At 34.3% G+C, this 20,769-nt stretch overlaps 2 protein-coding genes, 1 long non-coding RNA gene and 1 pseudogene across 5 annotated transcripts; 1 reads left to right on the forward strand and 3 right to left on the reverse strand.

Moving 5' to 3' along the window:
* Positions 1-3,373: 3,373 nt before the first annotated feature.
* Positions 3,374-4,186, reverse strand: LOC143198467 (protein lethal(2)essential for life pseudogene; annotated as a pseudogene). Its single transcript, XR_013006222.1, has one exon. The product of XR_013006222.1 is annotated as a protein lethal(2)essential for life pseudogene (transcript).
* A 1,905-nt stretch (positions 4,187-6,091) lies between these two features.
* Positions 6,092-7,011, reverse strand: LOC143198460 (alpha-crystallin B chain). 2 transcript variants are annotated; one of them, XM_076407710.1, is made up of 3 exons: positions 6,778-7,011; positions 6,505-6,714; positions 6,092-6,428 (listed from the first exon to the last, which is right to left on the reverse strand). In XM_076407710.1, the coding sequence occupies exons 1-3, from the start codon at positions 6,891-6,893 to the stop codon at positions 6,212-6,214; spliced, it is 543 nt and encodes a 180-aa protein (XP_076263825.1). In that variant the 5' UTR covers positions 6,894-7,011; the 3' UTR covers positions 6,092-6,211. The 2 variants fall into 2 exon arrangements, with proteins under 2 accessions (XP_076263825.1, XP_076263824.1); XM_076407709.1 differs by having other exon boundaries at positions 6,092-6,443; positions 6,778-7,006.
* A 500-nt stretch (positions 7,012-7,511) lies between these two features.
* LOC143198452 (uncharacterized) lies at positions 7,512-13,502 on the reverse strand. Its single transcript, XM_076407681.1, has 2 exons — positions 7,913-13,502; positions 7,512-7,852 (listed from the first exon to the last, which is right to left on the reverse strand). Exons 1-2 carry the CDS (start codon positions 13,248-13,250, stop codon positions 7,728-7,730), a joined length of 5,463 nt encoding a protein of 1,820 aa, XP_076263796.1. The 5' UTR covers positions 13,251-13,502; the 3' UTR covers positions 7,512-7,727.
* Positions 13,503-14,075: 573 nt separating this feature from the next.
* On the forward strand, positions 14,076-19,650 carry LOC143198471 (uncharacterized). The gene is made up of 5 exons (XR_013006224.1): positions 14,076-14,238; positions 14,295-14,438; positions 14,604-14,698; positions 14,769-15,343; positions 16,979-19,650. It is a non-coding gene; the product is annotated as an uncharacterized LOC143198471 (long non-coding RNA).
* The last annotated feature ends 1,119 nt before the right edge of the window (positions 19,651-20,769 follow it).

The raw sequence follows: 20,769 nt of genomic DNA on the forward strand, positions 1-20,769 counted from the left end.
ATAGAATACTCATGTTATATTTTCATCCATCAACCATGTTATTTATTCTATTGGTACATATTTAATTTCAATAGCTCTAGGTTACTTTAATATTTGGGAATGCATTAAATTGTGTAAACTCTTTTAGAATCCAAACATGAGGGGATACCAGTTGCATTCAACGTAACTAGACAACAAATGTTGTCACGAAGGGAACGATTAGTGTATAAGAACATATTGTCAATTTGTAGGAATGAACAGAGAAAATACTGTGTTGAACTACCAAATATTGAAAAAGTCAATTCTGCAGAAGGCACTTTTATGAAGTGCGTGGATATAATGAAAAGAGTCAATGGTTTAACATATAAATTCATTATGTGCCAAGTCCGTACACAGTTCCAAAAACCAAAAGCAAGACGTTTCACCTTGGATGAAAAGATAATGGCTTTATCATTATTGAAAAGCAGTGGCAGAAGATATAAGCTGTTATCCAAGACATTCTGCTTGCCGTCTAGGAGAACATTAATGCAGATACTGAATAAGGTTCCTTTTCCTACTGGTGTAGAAACCCCTGTATTTCGGTCGTTAGTGGTTTCAGTTCAGAAACTCAACTCTATAGATAGAACTGCAGTTGTCATATTCGATTAAATGTATCTTGATTTAGATGGGTCGTTAATTTAATTGATTCTGAAAATAAAACAACTATTAACAGTCATAACATCTTATTTTAATGTTTGTTTTAGTTCTGTGCTAGTGTATAATATTAAACACGATAAAATCAACGGATTACACGATTTGGGTGATGGAGGCAGGAAACCTTACCTCTGTGATTATGTTAATATTTTCATGGTCAAGGAGTGTATAAATAGTGGAAACAATCATTGTGAATTGTGTACTGTATGGAAACATTCACTAGTGGTCCAATAAAAAGTATCGAATTAAAAAATTTGAATGAAATTGAAAGAATGTGGCCTCAATGTTATAGCCACAGTATATGAACAAGAAAGTGCCAATGTAGCAGCAATCAGGAGTCTGTTAGATGATACTACCCAATCTTTTATAAGAAAAAAAGAAGAAAATAATAGTTATAATTTCTTCCATCACGATGGTTACCATGGCAATTTAACTATTACAAATTGCCAACAAAGCCAATTGTAAAAAAAAGCAACATAAGGAGGAAGAAAAAATATCGTTATTTTTGTTGACTTGGAGTGAGAAAATATCGATATCGTTAAATAGAAGTATCGATATTTTTTTCGCGGTTATCCGATATTATATATTCTCCGACATATCGATATTTATCGTAAGCCAACATATAACGCTTATAATTAAATAAACATTTTCGGATTGATTTATTCCACAGATTTATTAATCATTCGATAGTTCAGCTCGCTCGATGGTTCTTAACACCAGTTATTAATGATTAGAGCCATTAAATAAATATATTTGTTATATAATACGGGTCCGATTATTCGGCCATCTGTTTAACAAAACTACATGAATGGTGAAAGAGTCAGGCGGCGGAGTCTGTTTTCTAATACATAAGAACCCTCAGCGTCACTTTGTATCGTTGCTAAACTAGTCGCCTCTTCTTTCCGTTAAATAAAATAATATTTTCAAGCAAATATTTTTTTTTGTTTAAATACCCTTTCACGTATTTTAACTTATTTACATAGTATCTATTTTGGTTGATAGGAATAAAAATTTAAATGGTGTTAATGTTAAAAAGTCAATGTAAAAATTCAAAATATAGGCTCATCTTTTGCTAGTGTTTTTGACAATAATATATTCATTAGTGTCAAGTCTCGTTTGAGCGTATATCTTAACGAACTTTATCATTATTATTATTATAACACACATCTTGATAATTAAGTAAACAACAAATCGTCATATTATGTGTTCTGGAAGATGGAGAAGCCAAAGTATCTTGTTGGTGTTTGGTGTTGATTTATTTTTATTTATTTTTGTATTCTTAAAGTGTCTTTTTACCAACGAGGGTTTATCTGGATTGGACTTACAGTTTAACGTGGGCTCTAAACCACGGTCCTCGGTATTAATCCTACCGACTAGCGAGCGGCCAACTTAGAAATCATCCCAGAAGACATCCGGTCTTACCCAGCCTGGTTGCTGTCGTGACTGAGATCATTTTCTCCTTGTCGGGTTTTATACTCTTGCCTAAAGACAATACCAAATGTTAAACAATCACAAACATAAATTTACGACTATGCCCCAGCAGGTTTCGAACCTGCGACACAACACCGTCCGTAAGTGGACCGTCCTGTCACCTTTACCAGTGCGCCAACCAAGCCGGATTATTTTTATTTGAAATAAAAATTCTAACATCGTTATAGCAAACTGACTTCATTACAAATGCATGCTAATTGATTTCTTGTGTCCACGTTTTAGCTTTGAACGTTGTTTCCAACAGGATCGCACAATATGGCGCACCGAATTCGAAACGACTGTTTTCTGTGTATCAAGTTCATTTTGAAGTTCAACATTAGTTAACGCCGGCAAATATTTGTTAATAATTAATACTTTTCAGAAAACGATCAATCTACGTAGTATTAAAATTGTGTTTAGGTTCAATTCAATTTTCTATAATATAGTATTTATATAGAGAATACTTTTATAAATTAGATTTTTAGTGCATATAGAAATTACTAGATGGCAGGCAAATGGTCTTCTTAAATTACCATAGCAACACCTATGAAGTTACCCGATACACTTGTGTCCTTGAAGTGAAAAATTTTAATTGTGTAATGCAATCATGCAATCATGGAGTATTTTCTTTCTCTATTTACAATCAAGATGATAATAATAACAGAACATTAAGTCCACGAAACGGATATATTTTGTTAACTACTACAGCCTTATATGGCTACCATTACCGGAGTATTAAAGTACATCAAAAAGTAAATAAATAACATAGTGATAAGCAGTTATTTATAGTAACGAAAACATAACCACTAAACGTTTATCAGATGTCTCGATAAATAAAAAATACTTAAATTTTAAGTGTTATTAACTATTTACTTTGGTATTTTAAGTACTGCAAACAATTTAAACTATTATTTTCTATTTTTTTCTTACATATAATTTTTAGTATTGATTTTTTCTATTTATAATTTGTATGCACTGTGTGAACTATGTATAGAATAGAATAATGTAGAAAAATTAAGATTTTATCAAAATAATATTGAATGAATTGTGGATTTACAATGTCAAAAATGGTTATTAACAACCAATTTTTCATACAATAGAATAAGGAAATATGAATGACGATTAGAATTTTTTTTTGACGTAACACAGATAATGTTTCACATTATCTAGGGCAAGTTTTATTTCATTTGTTAAACATTTTAGGTATAATGACTAGGAAAAGACAAAAATGTTGGTTTCACCAAGTTTATTTGAAATCATTAAATTCTAAATGTATAACTACATTGTAATAATATATTTTAATTAAACCAAAATATTATACTAAATCACTAAATTTATCAGCCTTTAAATATATGACATAAAAGTAACAAACTAATGAAAACTTCCCTTCCATGGGAACAATTTACTTCTGTTCGACAGCCTGTTGCTTGGCTGGTTCACCAGTCTGGGTAATCGGAATGCTCTTGTGTTCCACATCCATTTTTTCGATGGTTGGGGCCGTAATAGTAAGGACTCCGTCAGAGGACAGCTTGGACTCGATCTTGGCCATGTCACAGTTCTTCGGCATGATGTATTTACGAACGAAGTGCCTCGAAATGAAGCCGTGCTCGTCCTCTTGCTCTTCGTGCTTGCCCTCGATAGTTAAGACGTTGTCGCTTACCTTAACGCTGATTTCTTCCGGCTTGAACTGCTGCACGTCCAAATTCGCCTGGAATTTGTCTTTATCGATGCTGACAGTCGAGCCGGTGTCTTGTAAGGAATTATTAGCTCGCCAGTTTCTTAAATATCCAGCCGGTGTCCTTGTCAGCAGCCTGTTGTTAACGGTCAGTGGCTGGAAAAGGTCTTCTGGGTGTAATCCCAATCCGAAATGCTGGTCCAGAATTCTTGACGGGCGAGAAAACGCACGACTGTCCCAGGGATCGGCGAACAACAGTGGAAGTAGAGACATTATGTTCTAGTTTTTCTCCTCACTTGTTAAAAAAATCGTTCGAATTCTTCGACCAAGGTCCTACGTTGAAAGAATCGGAATTTGAACTGACGCTGCTTGCGACGAGCGTTAGCTTTTATAAAAGCGCGGAATTCTCGAGAATACACTAGATCGCGAATTTACAGGAATCTATACGATCGAGAACAACTGTTCATCGGATTAATAGACTTCTAGAAAATGAGTATGTGTTGATTTATTTTTAAATTTAATAACTAATCGTTAATACATTTTGTTTTTTAAATTACCAGTTAGTCATATAATTGTTTCAAGATTAAAAACGTTATTTATATAAAAAATAATCATTTCTTTTAGTTGTGTTATATTGGAATTAATTATTACTTTATGTTCTTTCTAGAAATATCTTTTGAATAAGTAATATCGATGTCATAAATAAAGATGAGGTAACTGATTATATCAATTTTGGTTTTACCCAATCAAAAGTGATAATGAAACTAAATATTTAAATGTTTATTTTTTTAATTAATTACATCTTACATTACATATGATGTTACATGTTCTGATTTAGTTGCATTAATACAAAAGCAAAGCGAGTACCGGATTAATACAATATTGTATGCATTTCTTAAAAATATTTCATTTGATAATCAAATCTGAGATATCTGAGAAAAATGGAGTTGTTCATTTATGACGTAGACTATTTTGGGTGAAAGGGAGTTAAATATGTTTTTTTCCTTAGAAGGTTGTGGTAAGTCTTCTTCGTTTTTACATAACATTGAAAAAATAACAAATTTTAATTTTTGTCTACACAAAGTCAGATATTGAAAAATGTATTTTTTTACGTAATTAGTGAACAATATTTTGTAATGGATTGTCCATGACATTAAGTCTACAGACTGACCAACTTAGTAGTCAATTTAATCATAGTCTCCAGTCTTACCTCAATATCCTTCTTTTTTTAAATTGGCTTGACTCTATAAGCGACAATTTTTATTATTGTGGAATGTTATTATTTCTCCGCTTTTACTACTAACACCGATGATGATTTTTCAATGATGATTTTCCTCAATAAAAATTATTTTTTGAGGAACTTATATCTTATATTTAAACTTAAAAAATATAGATTGCGATCTTAACATTGACTAATGCTTTTTTTTAAACAACCATATAATGAGTAAAGCTTTCGTAATTTGCGACATGAATTACATTCTTTGATTTTTCTCCAAACCCAAAAATCGACATGAGTTGTTAAAGTTGGCAAAAACAAAGCAAAATGTGACATTTTTCTAAATTTTTTTTTAAACAATAATTTATTTTATACTGCTATACATTCAATGAACGGAACGAGCCTAATGCTTCGAGAACCGTCTAGATGGCAGAACAGAACATTCGCGTATTCTTGCGCGTAGTAACGTGAATTCTCGATGTTGTGACTGGAATTATCGATTTGAACTGCCTTGAACTCGACGTCGTCTGCTACCCAAAATCGCTGACCTACCATATTCTATGTTACAGTGGTATATCTATTTACTATTTTATGCATCTAAACGGTTCTTTGGTTTTGGCACAGTTACCTCTTTCTTTTTGTAGATATCATTGATTAATCTATTTTTTTGTAATTATTATATAGATATAAAAAAAATAAAATATTGAATACATGGATAATTATACAAGAAAAATTAGTTAATAAATATAGATAAAAACTGGCATTAATTATTTTAGTTTGTATTTTAAAATGACAAATAACAGTCAAGAAAAGCCAGATGAAAAACAAGCTCAATCAGAATTATATTAGAGATGGAAAAATGTATAATATAGGTATTTTATCTCAAATCTTATATCAGTAATATTTTCTATATCATTCATCAAAATATGTAGCCAATATGATATGAAGTTAAGGTTAAACAAATGATGTTTTATAAATTAAAAATAAATGTAAGAACCTTACTTGTGTACATAGTAAGATATCAATCAAACAATTGGAATGTAAATAAAACTCTGTAAATTAATTAATAAATTTATTATGAAACCCTTATGAATACAATATAATTGAAAAACATCCACCAAAATATATGAAAATTGAAATGCCTTATAAAATTGTGATTATGTTGAATTACGATATGTTTATTTTGAAGCACTGAGTCTTCTTTTTCTATCACTGCGACGACTGGGCCACAGGTGCATTCTTCTTATGATAGGTCTACCTGTATGTATTATGGGTATTTCTTCTCCATCTAGCTCAATACCTTGTTGCTTTTTCGGAGCTGAAATGGTCAGGACACCATCCGATGACAATTTGGACTGCACCTTACTTACATCACAGTCTTGTGGCAGCAAATATCTGCGAACGAAATGTCTTTCCAGACCAAAAACTACAATTAAGTAAAGATAATTTAGTAATAAGTGATAAAACTTACCGGGAGATGAAACCGTGGTCATCCTGCTGATCCTCATGTCTGCCCTCGACAGTAATGGTGTGTTCTCCGGAGAGTTTGACCGTGATTTCCTCCGGTTTGAACTGTTGTACGTCTATGTCAGCCTGGAAGTGATTTTTATCCAAAATAACTGAAGTATCTCTATCCAGATGAGCCAACTGGCTGCGAAGATCTCTCAGGTGTTCTGTTGATCTACGATATCGACAACTATATTAATAATTCACTATCAGAAAGAGAGTAGAGAAGTAGAGTTACCTCGATGGTAGCATGAGCGGCCAGTGATTCAGATCTGGTTCACTCCATCCGAGTAAACTGCCAGCCGAATGATTGGCGAAAAGATCATTGTTATGAAAAAACGGCAACAGAGCCATGTTTTTACCAAATTTTATTCGTATTTCGATTTTTCTTGAATAACTTGTTTAGAACAAACGCTACCCATACGCTACCTAAATAAAAACAATGTATGCCGGCTACTGGTGGTGTTGCTAACAGTTTTGCAAATGTGTATGTAGGGTTGCCGCATCTTGTGTTATATTATATTTAAAAATTATTATTCTAATTTAAATTATACCATTAATTTTAGGATATATATATTTTTAGTTTTACAGTATTAAAATTAATCTGTGTTTATTTTATATTGTTAACAACTTTAGCCATTTCATAAACATCAACTTCAATGGTTTTTCTCATTTAGTTTTTGGTTTATTTACTAGAGATGAATTCCTTTAAAATGTTTTAAAATATGTTCCTTAAAATATGACCACTCATCCAAATTTTATATCCAAACAGCGTATAGTTTTTGTACAGAAATTAAGTTTGTTTAGCGAAATTTTGATTAGTTAAGTGGGTCTTGCTTATCCTTGATTTTTGTTGACGCCAGATGTTCCTGTTGACTTTTACCCATAGATTAGATTATCAGGTCAAAAATATTTATGGAGTTTTCCAAAGTAGCAATAGGTGAATACGTTTTCGGCAATAAAGAGACAAAATAGTAACAAATATATAAATTTATTCCAATATAAAAAATATGCCAACAATTAACAAAATATATTCAAAAAATGTAAAAAGTATTTTTTAGAAATTTCATCACAGCATAAAGGAACTTAAATTCAAATTGAAAATTAGTCGAAACGATATAAAACTTACAAATAAATACAAAAAAGAACAAAGATCAATATACAAAATTAAATAAATCATCACAAAAATTAGTCGAATTTAATATCGATGAGTCCAGGAGCGTAGTATTTCGTTTCCCCTTTCTTCTCTATTTCGATGCGTCCACCTTGGTGGGATGATCTGACTGAAGAAGTATTGCTGGTTTGGTAATGTTCTGAAAAATTTAATGATTTTATTACAATGCTCATTTTAATAAGGGTTGATATCAACTCACCATTAATCTGTTGAACATTTTGTGTTTGTGATACTCCAACAGTGTTCAAGGGGATGTTTCTGACTTGCTCGTTGTGTTGATACTTTGATTCTTCATATTTTTTGCTGACGGTTTCACCACCAATACCATTATGGATTTGTGTTTGGTTGTGACGGGATTCTTCCACATTTCTGGTAGATGTTGACTGATTGTGCAATCCCTTCTTGGTTTGTTGTTGATGGTGGCGATTTTCTTGGATATTTTTGCTTTTGGCAGATTGTTGTTGGTTCAGTTTACTACATTCTTCGGTGGCTCTATAGTTGTTGGATTTGGTGAACTGTTGCCTTTGATTCTGATTGATTTCTTTGACACTGCTAACTGAGGTAGCTTCGGTAAAACCAACGGGACCATCTCTAGCGACATATTCAGTCGTGGTCCTTACTTCAGAGACTCCACTTATACCAACAGGGACGTTCTTGATGTGCTTGCTGTTATATATGCTTTGTTCGACGTTCTGCATAGACAGGGAGCTATTGGAGTTCTTTCTGACTTGCTGTTGTTGTTGTTGTCTACTAGACTTCTCGATGTTTTGAGTTTTGACAATGGTTACGGGTACATCTTGAGCATAATGACTTTGATGGTGTCTTTCCTCGATTACAGTCTCTCGAACTTTGTTTGAAGATAATCCAGTCGCCACGCCAGGATAAATTGGACAGGATGGTACCGATCCATATACATTTTTCTCACTGGTGCTAATTGTTTCAGATTTGTTGACGTTTTTCTTCGTTTGTTGCTTCTGGTTTCGATTGATTTGCTCGGTGCTTCTGACTGTAGCTGAATCAACTATGGTAACAGGAACATCTCTGAAATGTTGTTGTTCCTTAACTATACGTTCCTCGGTGGTGATCACTTTCGATCGAGTAGTTGGATTAATTTGCTCAATAACCACGGAGTTATTGGAGCTAGTTCTGACCTGTTGTTTTTGCTGACGAGTTGACGATTGTTGGACATTTTGGGTTCTTGACGATTCGACAACATTAATTGGTACTTCTCTGATATGATGTTTTTCTTCAATTACAGTTTTCTCCACGATATTAGTTTTATGTCCAGTATTATTTGTCTTCTGACTTTGACGAGTTTCCTTGTAGTTGGTTTCTTCAGCACTATTGACTCTTGTTGATTTATCTACATTAATGGGAACATTTCTAACTTGTTGCTGTTTGATGATTTGTTCTTCTGTAGTTGTAACTTTGGACCTGCTAGTTGGTAAAGCTGGGAAATCTTTAGTTGTCTGGTTGTTCTTGTTACAGACAGATTGTTCTACTTGTTCAATAACCACAGAGCTGTTGGAGCTGGTCCTAACTTGTTGCTTTTGTTGACGGCTTGATTGTTGAACGTTTTGGGTTTTAGTTGATTCAACAATAGTAACTGGTACTTCTCTAACTTGAGGTTTGTCTTCAATGATGTTAATTTGCTTGGGTTTAGCTCCAACGGGAGATTTTTCGTGAAGTGGAGTAGATTCGTACGTTGGTTCTTCTACGCCATTATCTTTTGGTTTGTTGGTAGACTTCTGGGTATGACGTTTTTCATTTTGTATGGTTTCTTCAACATTGCTTGCAGAGGTAGATTCAACAATTTTAATAGGAATATTTCTAATTTGTTCCTTCTTAATTATTTCTTCTTCAGTGGTTATAACCGTGGACCTTTCAGTTGGCATAACTGGAGAATCTTCAGGTGCTTTGTTTTTCCTGTTACTAACGGATTCTTCAACTTGTTCAACGACCACAGAACTGTTGGAGCTGGTCTTCACTTGTTTCTTTTGTTGACAAGTAGATTGTTGAACATTTTGTGTTGTAGTTTCAACAACAGTAACTGGCACTTCTGTAACCTGTGGTTTTACTTCGTTAGTGCTGATCTGAGTTGGTTTAGCAGCAATAGGAGATTTTTCATATGGTGCAGATTGATAAGTTGGTTCTGGCACGCTGTCTGTTTCTTCTGGCTTATTGACTGGAATCTTTCTGGTGTGTTGCTCCTCCTCTATTATTTCTTCGTCAGTTGTCGTAACGGTGGAACTTTCAGTTGGTTTAACAGGAGAATCTTCAGGTTCTTTAATTTTCTTATTGCTAACGGATTCTTCAACTTGTTCAATGACCACAGAGCTGTTGGAACTTGTCTTGACTTTTTTCTTTTGTTGACGAGTAGATTGTTGGACATCTTGTGTTGTAATTGATTCAACAATAGTAATTGGTACTTGTTTTACTAATGGTTGTTCTTCAACGGTATTAATTTCATTTGGTCTAGCAGCAACAGGAGATTCTTCAAGTGGAGCAGACTGATAACTTGGTTCTTGCACATCGTCTGTTTCTTCTGGTTTATTGACTGGAATCTTTCTTATTTGTTGCTCCTCTTCTATAATTTCTTCTTCAGTGGTTTTAACGGTGGTCGTGCCTTTTGGTTTAACGGGAGAATCTTCAGGTTCTTTATTTTTCTTATTGATAACGGATTCTTCAATTTGCTCAATAACCACAGAGCTGTTGGAACTTGTCTTCACTTGTTTCTTTTGTTGACGAGTGGATTGTTGGACATCTTGTGTTGTAATTGATTCAACAAGAGCAATTGGTACTTCTTTTACTAATGGTTGTTCTTCAACGGTATTAATTTCATTTGGTCTAGCAGCAACAGGAGATTCTTCAAGTGGAGCAGACTGATAACTTGGTTCTTGCACATCGTCTGTTTCTTCTGGTTTATTCACTGGAATCTTTTTGATTTGTTGCTCCTCCTCTATTATTTCTTCTTCAGTGGTCGTAACGGTAGACCTGCCCGATGGTTTAACAGGAGATTCTTCAGGTTCTTTATTTTTCTTATTGCTAACGGATTCTTCAACTTGTTCAATGACCAGAGAACTGTTGGAGCTGGTCTTCACTTGCTTCTTTTGTTGACGAGTTGATTGTTGGACATTTTGTGTTGTAATTGATTCAACAACAGCAATTGGTATTTCTTTTACTAAAGATTGTTCTTCAACAGTATTAATTTCATTTGGTCTGGTACCAACCGGAGATTCTTCAAGTGGAGCAGACTTATAGGTTGGTCCTTTTACGCTATTGCTTTCGTCTGGTTTATTTATAGGAATTTTTCTAATCTGTTGTCCTTCCTCGATTATTTCTTCCTCGGTGCTTGTAAATGTGGATCTGCCGCTTGGTCTAGCAGGAGAATCTTCAGGTTCATTGTTCTTCTTATTAATAATGGATTGTTCAACTTGTTCAATGACCACAGAGCTGTTGGAACTAGTCTTGACTTGTTTCTTTTGCTGACGAGTAGATTTTTGGACATTTTGTATTGATTCCACAACATTAACTGGTACCTTGGTGACTTGTGGCTTTTCTTCCGTGCTGTTAATTTCAGCTGGTTTGCCAACTACAGGAGATTCCTTTTCAAGTTGAATAGACTCCTGCATTGGCCCTTCTACGGCATCACTTTCCTTTGGATTGTTGGTAGGGATTTTTCTAATTTGTTGTTCTTCCTCAATTATTTCTTCCTCACTGGTTGTAATTGTCGACCTACCAGTTGGTTTAACAGGATAATCCTTAGGCGCTTTATTTTTCTTATTACAAACAGATTCTTCAACTTGTTCAATTACCACAGAGCTGTTCGAACTAGTCCTGATTTGTTTCTTTTGTTGACGGGTTGATTGTTGTGTTTTAACTGATTCAACAAGCGTAGTTGGCACCACTTCTGTAGTGTTAATTTGTGTTGGTCTGGCAGCAATAGGGAATTCCTGGTTAATTGGATTTTCTACGTCATTATTTTCTTCCGGCTTGTTGATGGGTTTCTTGACTAGAGTGTGTTGCTCTTCCTTGATGATTTGTTCTTCAGTTGTTGTGACTTTAGATTTACCAATTGTGACATCAGGAGAATCTTTAGTTGTTTTGTTGTTCTTGTTACAAATAGATTCTTCAACTTGTTCGATAACCACAGAGCTATTGGAACTCGTTCGGACTTGTTGTTTTTGTTGACGAGTAGACTGTTGAATATTCTTAGTTGTACTTGATTGCACAATAGTAACTGGTCCTTCAATGACCTGGTGTTCTTCAATTACAGTTTCTTCAACAGTATTAAACTTATTTAGGCCAGCACCAATAGGTGACTCTTGGATAGTTGGAACTATGTTGTTGTTTCTTTCCGATTTCTGAGTCTGGTGTTGTTCATTGTAATTTAATTCTTCTACGCTGCTGACCGAGGTTGATTCCACAACATTAACAGGTGCATTTCTGACTTGTCGTTCCTCCTTAATTATTTGTTCTTCAGTAGTTGTAGTTTTGGACCTGCCAGTTGGTAGAGGAGGAATATCTTTAACTTTCCTGTCGTTTTTATTGGAAACGGACTCGTCGATTTGTTCGATGATCAAAGAACTGTTGGAGCTGGTCCTGACCTGTCGCTTTTGACTACGAGACGACTGTTGAGTTTCACCAATGAATTTATTTCGACCACTGAACACGTCTGGAGATTCTGGAAATTGGATGATGGGCGATGCTGTGCCACTGGATTCCAGTACTACCGAGCTATTTGACATTCTCCTGACTTGTTCTTTTTGATGGTGGGCAGAGTGCTCGATATTTTCGGTTCTGGAAGACTCGGTATGATGAGGAATGTTCGTTCTTTGTACTTGGTTTTTATTGTATTGTTCCGAGCTTTCAGTCCTGGATGATTGTGAAATTTGAGCTGGACAATTACCAGTCTGCGATTCGTGATAGACGCTTTCCTGAACGTAGGTGGTTGAAGCAACAGCATTTGGGCTTCCATGTATTTTCTTATTGTGCTCGTATACTGATTGTTGTGAAGATGTTGATGATTGATTAACCGTCTTCTTGGTGGTACGCTTCTTTTCGCGTGTGGTTTCTTCAAAGTTCTTTTGAGCGGAGTTCTGGTTGAAACCTACCTCACTAATTTGCATTTTCTCGGTATCGTTCTTCATTGGAACTGATAACACCAACAAACCCTCGGAGGATAATTTGGTTTGGAGTTTCTGGGCGTCGCAATCCTCGGGAAGTGTAAAGTTTCTCACGAAGGATCTGGACACATATCCATTTTCGGGACTTTCCTCGTGCTTGCCCTCGATGGTCACTGTTTTTTCTCCAGTCATTTTCACAGTAATTTCCTCTGGTTTATACTGTTGTACGTCGATGTTGGCTTGGAATTTTTCTTTGTCGATGGTGATATCCTTGTGAGTCTGCGTGAGCTGTTCCCAAACGTTGCACAAACGTTGGGGCTTGAAAAAATCGTCGTCGAAAGATACCAATGATGGCCAAGACAAGACTGCTTCGCTGGGTTGTTGATCGAAAATGTAAGGCAACAGAGACATGATGATTTTTGTTTTTTTCGTTAATTAGAACCACTACACTTAAACAACACTGTAAACACTGTGTTTTTCGTCGGTTTCGTTCTAGTTGTTTTCGTTGCAAGTCGATTGTTCGTACTGTATCCAAAACAGATCGACGTAGCTATTTTATAGCGGTGTGGGAAAAGCGAGGAAAATTCAGACGGAATCCGTGGACGTGGGCGCAGGTTAAAATTAAATTTGTTGACTCAGCCGGGGCGATGAGATACGCTTTTTAATAGCGGTGAAAATATGTTTAAGCCGAAATATATTTATTTCTCATTGTCATGTTATTCAGTTTCTTTATTTGGATTGCATCGGGAATATTTCCAATTTTGGATTAGATGGAAAATGACGTGTTCACTGGCTAGAACTTTCTAATAAAAAAAATTAATCATAACAGTGCGTCGGCGGAAAAGTTCTTGGTCTCTAGACTATTTTTGGCGAATTGTTTGTATATTTACGACATTGTATGTGTCTTATTGTATTCAAAATATTGTCCTGAGAATTTTTTATAACTTTGAATACTTATTCAGAAAAATTGGTAAAATATATTTTATTCGCTGTTATGCCCACTATCAACTACGAGTTTTTTTGATATATTTCATTCGTATATAATTTATGTCGATACAAGAGACAATGTAGAAAAGAAGAAGAACAACTTATAATTTGTATCGAAGCTGTTGGGTAAAAGTATAAAAAAACAGCGATGTAAATAAAGTTTTTCTTTTGTTCCAATTCCATCCCATCCTGAATCATAAGTGATTCGTAACATGTTATGGGCCCAGATTAATCGGTATAAATAGAAAGAAGCAGAGGGCTCGGGACGGAGACTGCGGGGGAATAGAGGTAGCGGAATTAAGTGATGGAGCACCAGAGCACTCAAGGATTAATGAAACACCAGAAAACTACAAACATGTGATCTAGAGTTATCGGTAGGATAAACCGAAACGTTGTACTCAATGGAGAAGAGGTTAGTAATGCAGCTGTGTGTAATTTACAAGGTTTAGTGAAACAATAGAAAATTAGAGACATGGGCTATACAGAATTACCGGTAGGATAAGAAGAAACATTCAAACTAATGGAGAGGAGTTTAGAAGCTCAGCCATGTGTAATTTTCAAGGACCAGAAAAGTACTGTAAACCAGAAATATGGAGTCCAATAGAGTTACAGGTAGGATAAAAACCCATTGGAACCAATTGAAAAGAGTTTTTTAATTTACGTAATTTACTTCAATCGCTTCTTCGTTCGCTTCAATCATCTGATTTCTTGCATGTTGTCCAGTAGTTATATTGCTTCCACGTTGCTGTGATTTAGCAACCTTGTTTCATGTTCTAGTTCGAAATCTGGGATCACTTCGTATATCCATTTGATTCTGAGATCATGGTGCATCTTCGTTGGCATTGGTAATTAGTCATAGAACTTTGTTTTGGGTGCGTTGGAATACTATTTGATCGAAATAGGCTTTATGATTGACTGATAAACCAATTTCTTTGATTTTAGATCAAGCTGAGAGTATCTTCCGACTAACCAGAACAGTTGCTTGACTATGAGTCCAGTTTGCTCTGCTTTTTATCTCACATGATATTTCCAGTTTAACCTACCATCGACATATATTCCGAGGAATTTACCTAATTCTGCTTGAGGAATCGGGCATCCGTCAAGTGATGCAAAATTAACATGGACAGATTGGCGGCTATTAAGCTGTATTTTCCAGCCTCTAGTCCATTTGTAGATTTTGTTAACCGCTGCTTGTACTTGATATTCAATGAAGTGATGAACAAGTTACAGTTATAGAGATCACATTATGACTATTGTTATTGTAACATAAGTAGAATGCTTTCTTTTAATGGAAATAGAAAAGACAAAAAAGTGTTTCATATTTCATCATTTAACAACTGCTTAAGGAATTCAACGCGAAAGATTGTAACACCGACTGAAATTGATATTAACATCAGCAAAAGAGGAGAAATAATTTAAAGGGTACCATATATCTTCATTCACCGAGCCATATAAAAACCCTAAAATACCATTTTATGAAGGGGTTATTAAGTGGCACAGAATAAATTAATTGGAAGGCAAGTACATATATGTAGATTTGGCAGCCTAAGAACAAATTAAATAATAGGCATTAAAAGTGGAAGAATGTGTGAGTGAAACAGTTTTTAAGTGTGTCCCAAGAAAGAATTATGTCTGAAGAAGAACATTAATTGTTACGTTCGTTTATTACATAATTGTGCAGACTAGGGGTGTCGGCCACCGAGAGAAATATCGATATATTGATATTTTAAAATTTTTAAAGCAATATCGATATAACATTTTCGATATTTTAAAGAAAATATTGATATATCGGAGAAAAAAAAAGATATATTACTTAAATACCAAAATACACTCGGATTCTAAATCTTATTCTACGTGTCCATTAATAAGATCGAATAGTTAAATTTCATATGATAAAATGTCTAAGCATTGATTCCTAGAGTAATACCTTGTTATTCGAGGATCCAAGGATTTTCGCCTGGTGGGCCAATACGTTTCATATAGTTTTATTACAAGCTGCTTCTTTTTGCAAATATTTTTTTTTTCAACTTATACATCGTTATAGATGCATGCCAAAATACTTAGCAACATCTGCTCGGGGGATATGACAATTATTTATATTCACTGGTGGACATGTTCTTCTATGCAGGGTAAAGGTTACATGGGTATATTTTGTTTCACTTTGATTCGCTATATATTCAGCCACAGTTGTATTTTATTTAGGTGTGATTGATTAGGTCACAGATGTCATTGGAGGTGATAAGTGTTCTTCGAATTCGTTCGTCGATGTACCAGGTGTTTTAATGTCATTACCGGTATTTTAACAGTAGTCGGAAGGCAATGCTCTGTGTTTTGTGAGACCAGAGTGGCCTGTTGTTTTAGGAAAAGTTGAAACCTCGTTAAACAGTTAATAGTGACCGTTATCGACAACAAATGACCAATTTGAACCATGTATTGATCGAAAAAGTCCAGAATGGGCACGGAAATAACGGAAATACGGTAAAGTAATTTTATAGCATGATAACGTGGCGTGTCATAAAACAAAACCTAAAACCCAAAAGAAGTATTGAAAGCATTTGGATGATTCCTATTATCGCACCCGCTATACTCTAAAGACCTTGCTCCATGCGATTATTCACTTTTCGCATCAATGGGGTGCAATCAAATATATGGGGTGAAATTCAGTGCGTTCATTGTCTTCTAACCTACCGACCTCAAGAAACGCTACTATTTTAACATATGCTGACGATACAGCGGTTTTATCATCACACGAGGATCCAATATCAACCACAAGAAACCTCCAACTTCATCTTAACAAAGTCGAATTGTGGTCGAAAACGTAGCGTGTCAAAGCAAATGAGACAAAATCTACTCTGTGACATTCACCCTTTGTAGAAGAACATGTCCGTCAGTAAAAGTGAATAATCATGAACTTCCGCAAACAGACAACGTTAAATATCTGGGAATGCATTTCGATCAAGGTTTGACATTGAAAAAACATATAGTGGCAAAACGCAAACAGCTTGGGATTAAACTAAACCAAATGAACTGGTTGATAGGGCCTAAATCTAAATTATCGTCAGATAACAAGGTTTTACTGTATAAGTCAATACCTAGGCCCATTTGGACTTATGGTATTAAACTGTGGGGTACTAGTAGCAAATATAACATAGATATCCTCCAGAGGTTCCAGAATAAAGTTTTACGAGTCATCGTCGATGCCCCATATTACGTGTTCAACAAAGTGATTCAGCGCGATATCCCCATAGAACCCATAATGAGTGTGATTAGGAGTGTTAGTGTGAAGTATTCTGAAAGACTATTAGTGCATCTCAAGGCATTTGCCAAATAGTTAAATGTGCGCGATGATAGTGAAGTGCGTAGGCTCAAACGCAAACTACCATACGAAATGATTAACAGACACATAGAGTGGGATTTAATAATTTCTAGAATAAGTTAGAACAGTCTTTAAAATAAGTTAGGACAGACTTTATTATAAGTTAGAATAGTATCTAGAATAAGATTTAGATTATAAGTTGTACAGCAGATCACTTACTGAAGTGATCTTCTACATGTCAGGATGGTGATATTATATAACTGTAATCATATAATAATACTTATTGCCCACGGGTAGATTGTTGAGGTTCTAGGAGATTAATTTAAAAAGATTATTATGTTATATCCCTATACTGTAAAATCCCCTATACTAAACTTTATAAGACCCCTATACTTTTCCTTGTTTGACAATCATTATTTTTGCAACTTTCCAAATGCTAGGAAAATAATTCATTAATAGTACTGAGTTAAATATAAATGTTATATAGAATTATTCCGGTTGTTAAATCATATTCGGAAGTTTATTTTAAAATGTATCTCTCTCATTATGGTTGTTTAACTTTTCTGAGTGAAATTTGCATCGAATTTAGGAAGCTGGTAATTTAATTTTTTTTCGTCTTTGGAAATCTCCCACAGGAAAGGCTTAAATACATTTTTAGGTGATTTGAGAAAAGGCCAACCTCTTCTTTGTTGCATCTAGCCCAATCATTGCCAGTTTTTCTAACAGGTGGGTTGTGGTACTGTGGCTTTTTGAGCTTTCTCGTTGCTTTTCATAATAAACAATATGTGGCCTAAGTTGGCGTTAAATTTTCAAGTATTCTTGAATTCCTTAGTTTTGTTCATTTTGGATCACATTAATTATGTAATATCTTCAACAGATCCTTTATTATTAGATATATTAAAAATTATTTTAGATAACTTGCAAAATTGTATACGTACAAATCGATTTTTAATTCTTGTTTCCTAGTTTTTCTTAATTACTATATTATACCATGTTTTGGCCAATTTAGAAAATATTTACTGTTCAGTCAGCTATCATCTCGATTTCAGTTTATAAGAATCAATCCATGTTTCATCAACTGTGTTCATGCATGACAAATTCCTTGTTATCGAGATATCACCATGTAACGGTAATTTCCGGTAATACTTTCTTAACATATATAGAGGAGAGAATATTTAAAATTGGTTTGAAGTTTTTCAAAACTGGTGATTTGTTAATACGAGGGTCACTATTTATATTTCGGGAATTGGCAACATTGTTGTTATGTGAGTCCATCTGATGGTTCCATCGTAAAGTTTAACATTTTTGACGATTTACGTACCCAGAACATTTTATCGCACGGACGCTATTTGTTTATTTTATATTTAGTTGAAAGTATCGCCTCGGCAAAAAAATGGAACTGAATCGTGAACATTTTTGTACGATGATTTTTTACGATTTTCGACGTGGATTATCACAACAAGAGTGCATCAATCAACTTAATCAGACTCATCAAAAAACACCGTGTATCGCTGGTTTAGTGAATCCAATTGTGGCCGTAGTTCGCTGTCCGACGAGTTTCGTGAAGGTCGTCCAAAATCGGCTGTTGTGCCAGAAAACATCGATGCTGTGTGCGAAATGATTAAGCAAGATCGTCATGACACCTATTGTGAGATTGAGGCATCCCTAAGCATTAGTTCCACCAGCATATATGTGATTTTACATGAACAGTTAGCTGTGCGAAAGTTATGTTCGCGTTGGATCGACACAATTTGACAATCGTTCAAAAAATGGCTCGTGTCGATTAGTGACTTCTAAAGACATTTATAAAATCGTGGCAGGTGACGAATCATGGATCTATTCGTATAAACCCGAAAGTAAGCAGCAGTCGACTGTATGGATGTTCCAAGATGAACCAAATTCAATAAAAGCTGTTCGCGCACGAAACTCTTCAAAGAGGATCGTAGAACAGTAAATTCTGATTGGTACACAACCATTTGTTTGCCAAAAGTCTTCGGTGAAATAAGGAAAACAAACAAGAGACGCCGGATTGTTCTTCATCATGACAAAGCGAGCTCACACATCGGTTCAAACAAGAGACTATTTGAGCACTCAAAATATCGAATTGATGGGTTATCCGCCGTACAGAAGATACCTCATTCGGAATGGGATAAATGCTTTGAAAATTGGTTAAAGCTTATGCAAAAGTGTATCGATCATCGTGGCGAGTACTTTGAAAAACAATAAATATATATTCGTAGCTTAACTATTTGTTTCTTTCCTATTCTCGAAATATAAATAGTGACCCTCGTAACACATTTCACTGCTCTAATATAAAACCCGAATTATATTTATTCGGTAATAATATGAAAAGCTTTCATTATTTTAAACACTCATAGAATAAACAGCCAATGTTTTAGAACGCATTTAATGTCGTATATTTAGAAAGTTTTTGGCTGTTATTCCTTAAGGCGTAGCACTCAAAATTCGTATATGTTTAGTTTTCATAAAATAAAACGGTATAAAACATTATATCATATTTTTTTATACATTGCTTTTTACATTTCGTTATTTTCAGCTGTGACCTGGCTAATGACTAAAACATATGATCAAGGGTTTATAGTTCAAATTATTATTGAGATTATTGGAAGAACTGAGCTTATAGACTGATAATTTTGATAATTTTTATTGAAGAAATATTTCCATCATAATCAGTGTTTACTCTTAGTCATTTGGGAATCATTGCGCTTTGGAAATGAAAATTTCGGAAAGTCATTTGCGTAATATTTTGCTTTTTACTTTCAAAAACGTGTAAATTGTTGCTGAAAATGAAACAACATCGATCTCTTTTTTTTTAAATTAATGACGATTCAAAATGGATTACGTGCTACAATAATCTACGAGAAAGCTTCACAAAGGGTTGCAAGACTCACATTAACGCGAAAGAAATGTTGTAAAGCTGGCTAATATCAGAGCTTCTGAAATTGAGAAGCGTCAAGGAAATCGAAATAACTTTTTCTCTCCAACCTAATATGTGAGCTTCAACAGTCTTATTTAGGTTTTGGAGATAAAATGTCCCAAGGATTGCGTGCTGAATTACGAAAATAGTAAGTATAACAGGCTTGTAACCTAACCTAAATATGTGTTATATCAAATATCAAAAGAAAATAGCATAACACTTTCTTGCCAATGTAATAAATAGTTTAGACGTCCTTATTATTTTAATGCGTAATATTTAGGGGTATTTTCGTATTTGGAGCAAAATTTGAAGTATATTTAGAAAAAAAATTGGCCAATATTTCTCAAACAACCAACAATCATTTTCTCTCAACGTCAGTTGTATGTATTTTTTGTTCAGAAGTATTGGCGAATTCACCATTTGGATTTTACTTTATCTCAGTTTTATTTTAAATTATGCTGTTCAAGTTTACTTTCTATAATATTAATAAATATTATGTTATTATTATAATTACAATGTTACATAGTATTACTGGATTCGTAAATTAAGACAATATGTAAGAATCAAATTAGCCATTATGAAAAATTTTTTTTTATTGTTTAATTAATATATTGTTACTAGTCGATTCCGTCTAACCTACAATTTATCTTTATGCTAACTTAAATCTAGGTATATAACTAGGAGGACCC

The sequence above is a fragment of the Rhynchophorus ferrugineus genome, unplaced genomic scaffold (assembly GCF_030347505.1).
Source record: "Rhynchophorus ferrugineus isolate W39M unplaced genomic scaffold, kcgeb_rfMv2 rfM6, whole genome shotgun sequence".
Lineage (NCBI taxonomy): Eukaryota > Metazoa > Arthropoda > Insecta > Coleoptera > Curculionidae > Rhynchophorus > Rhynchophorus ferrugineus.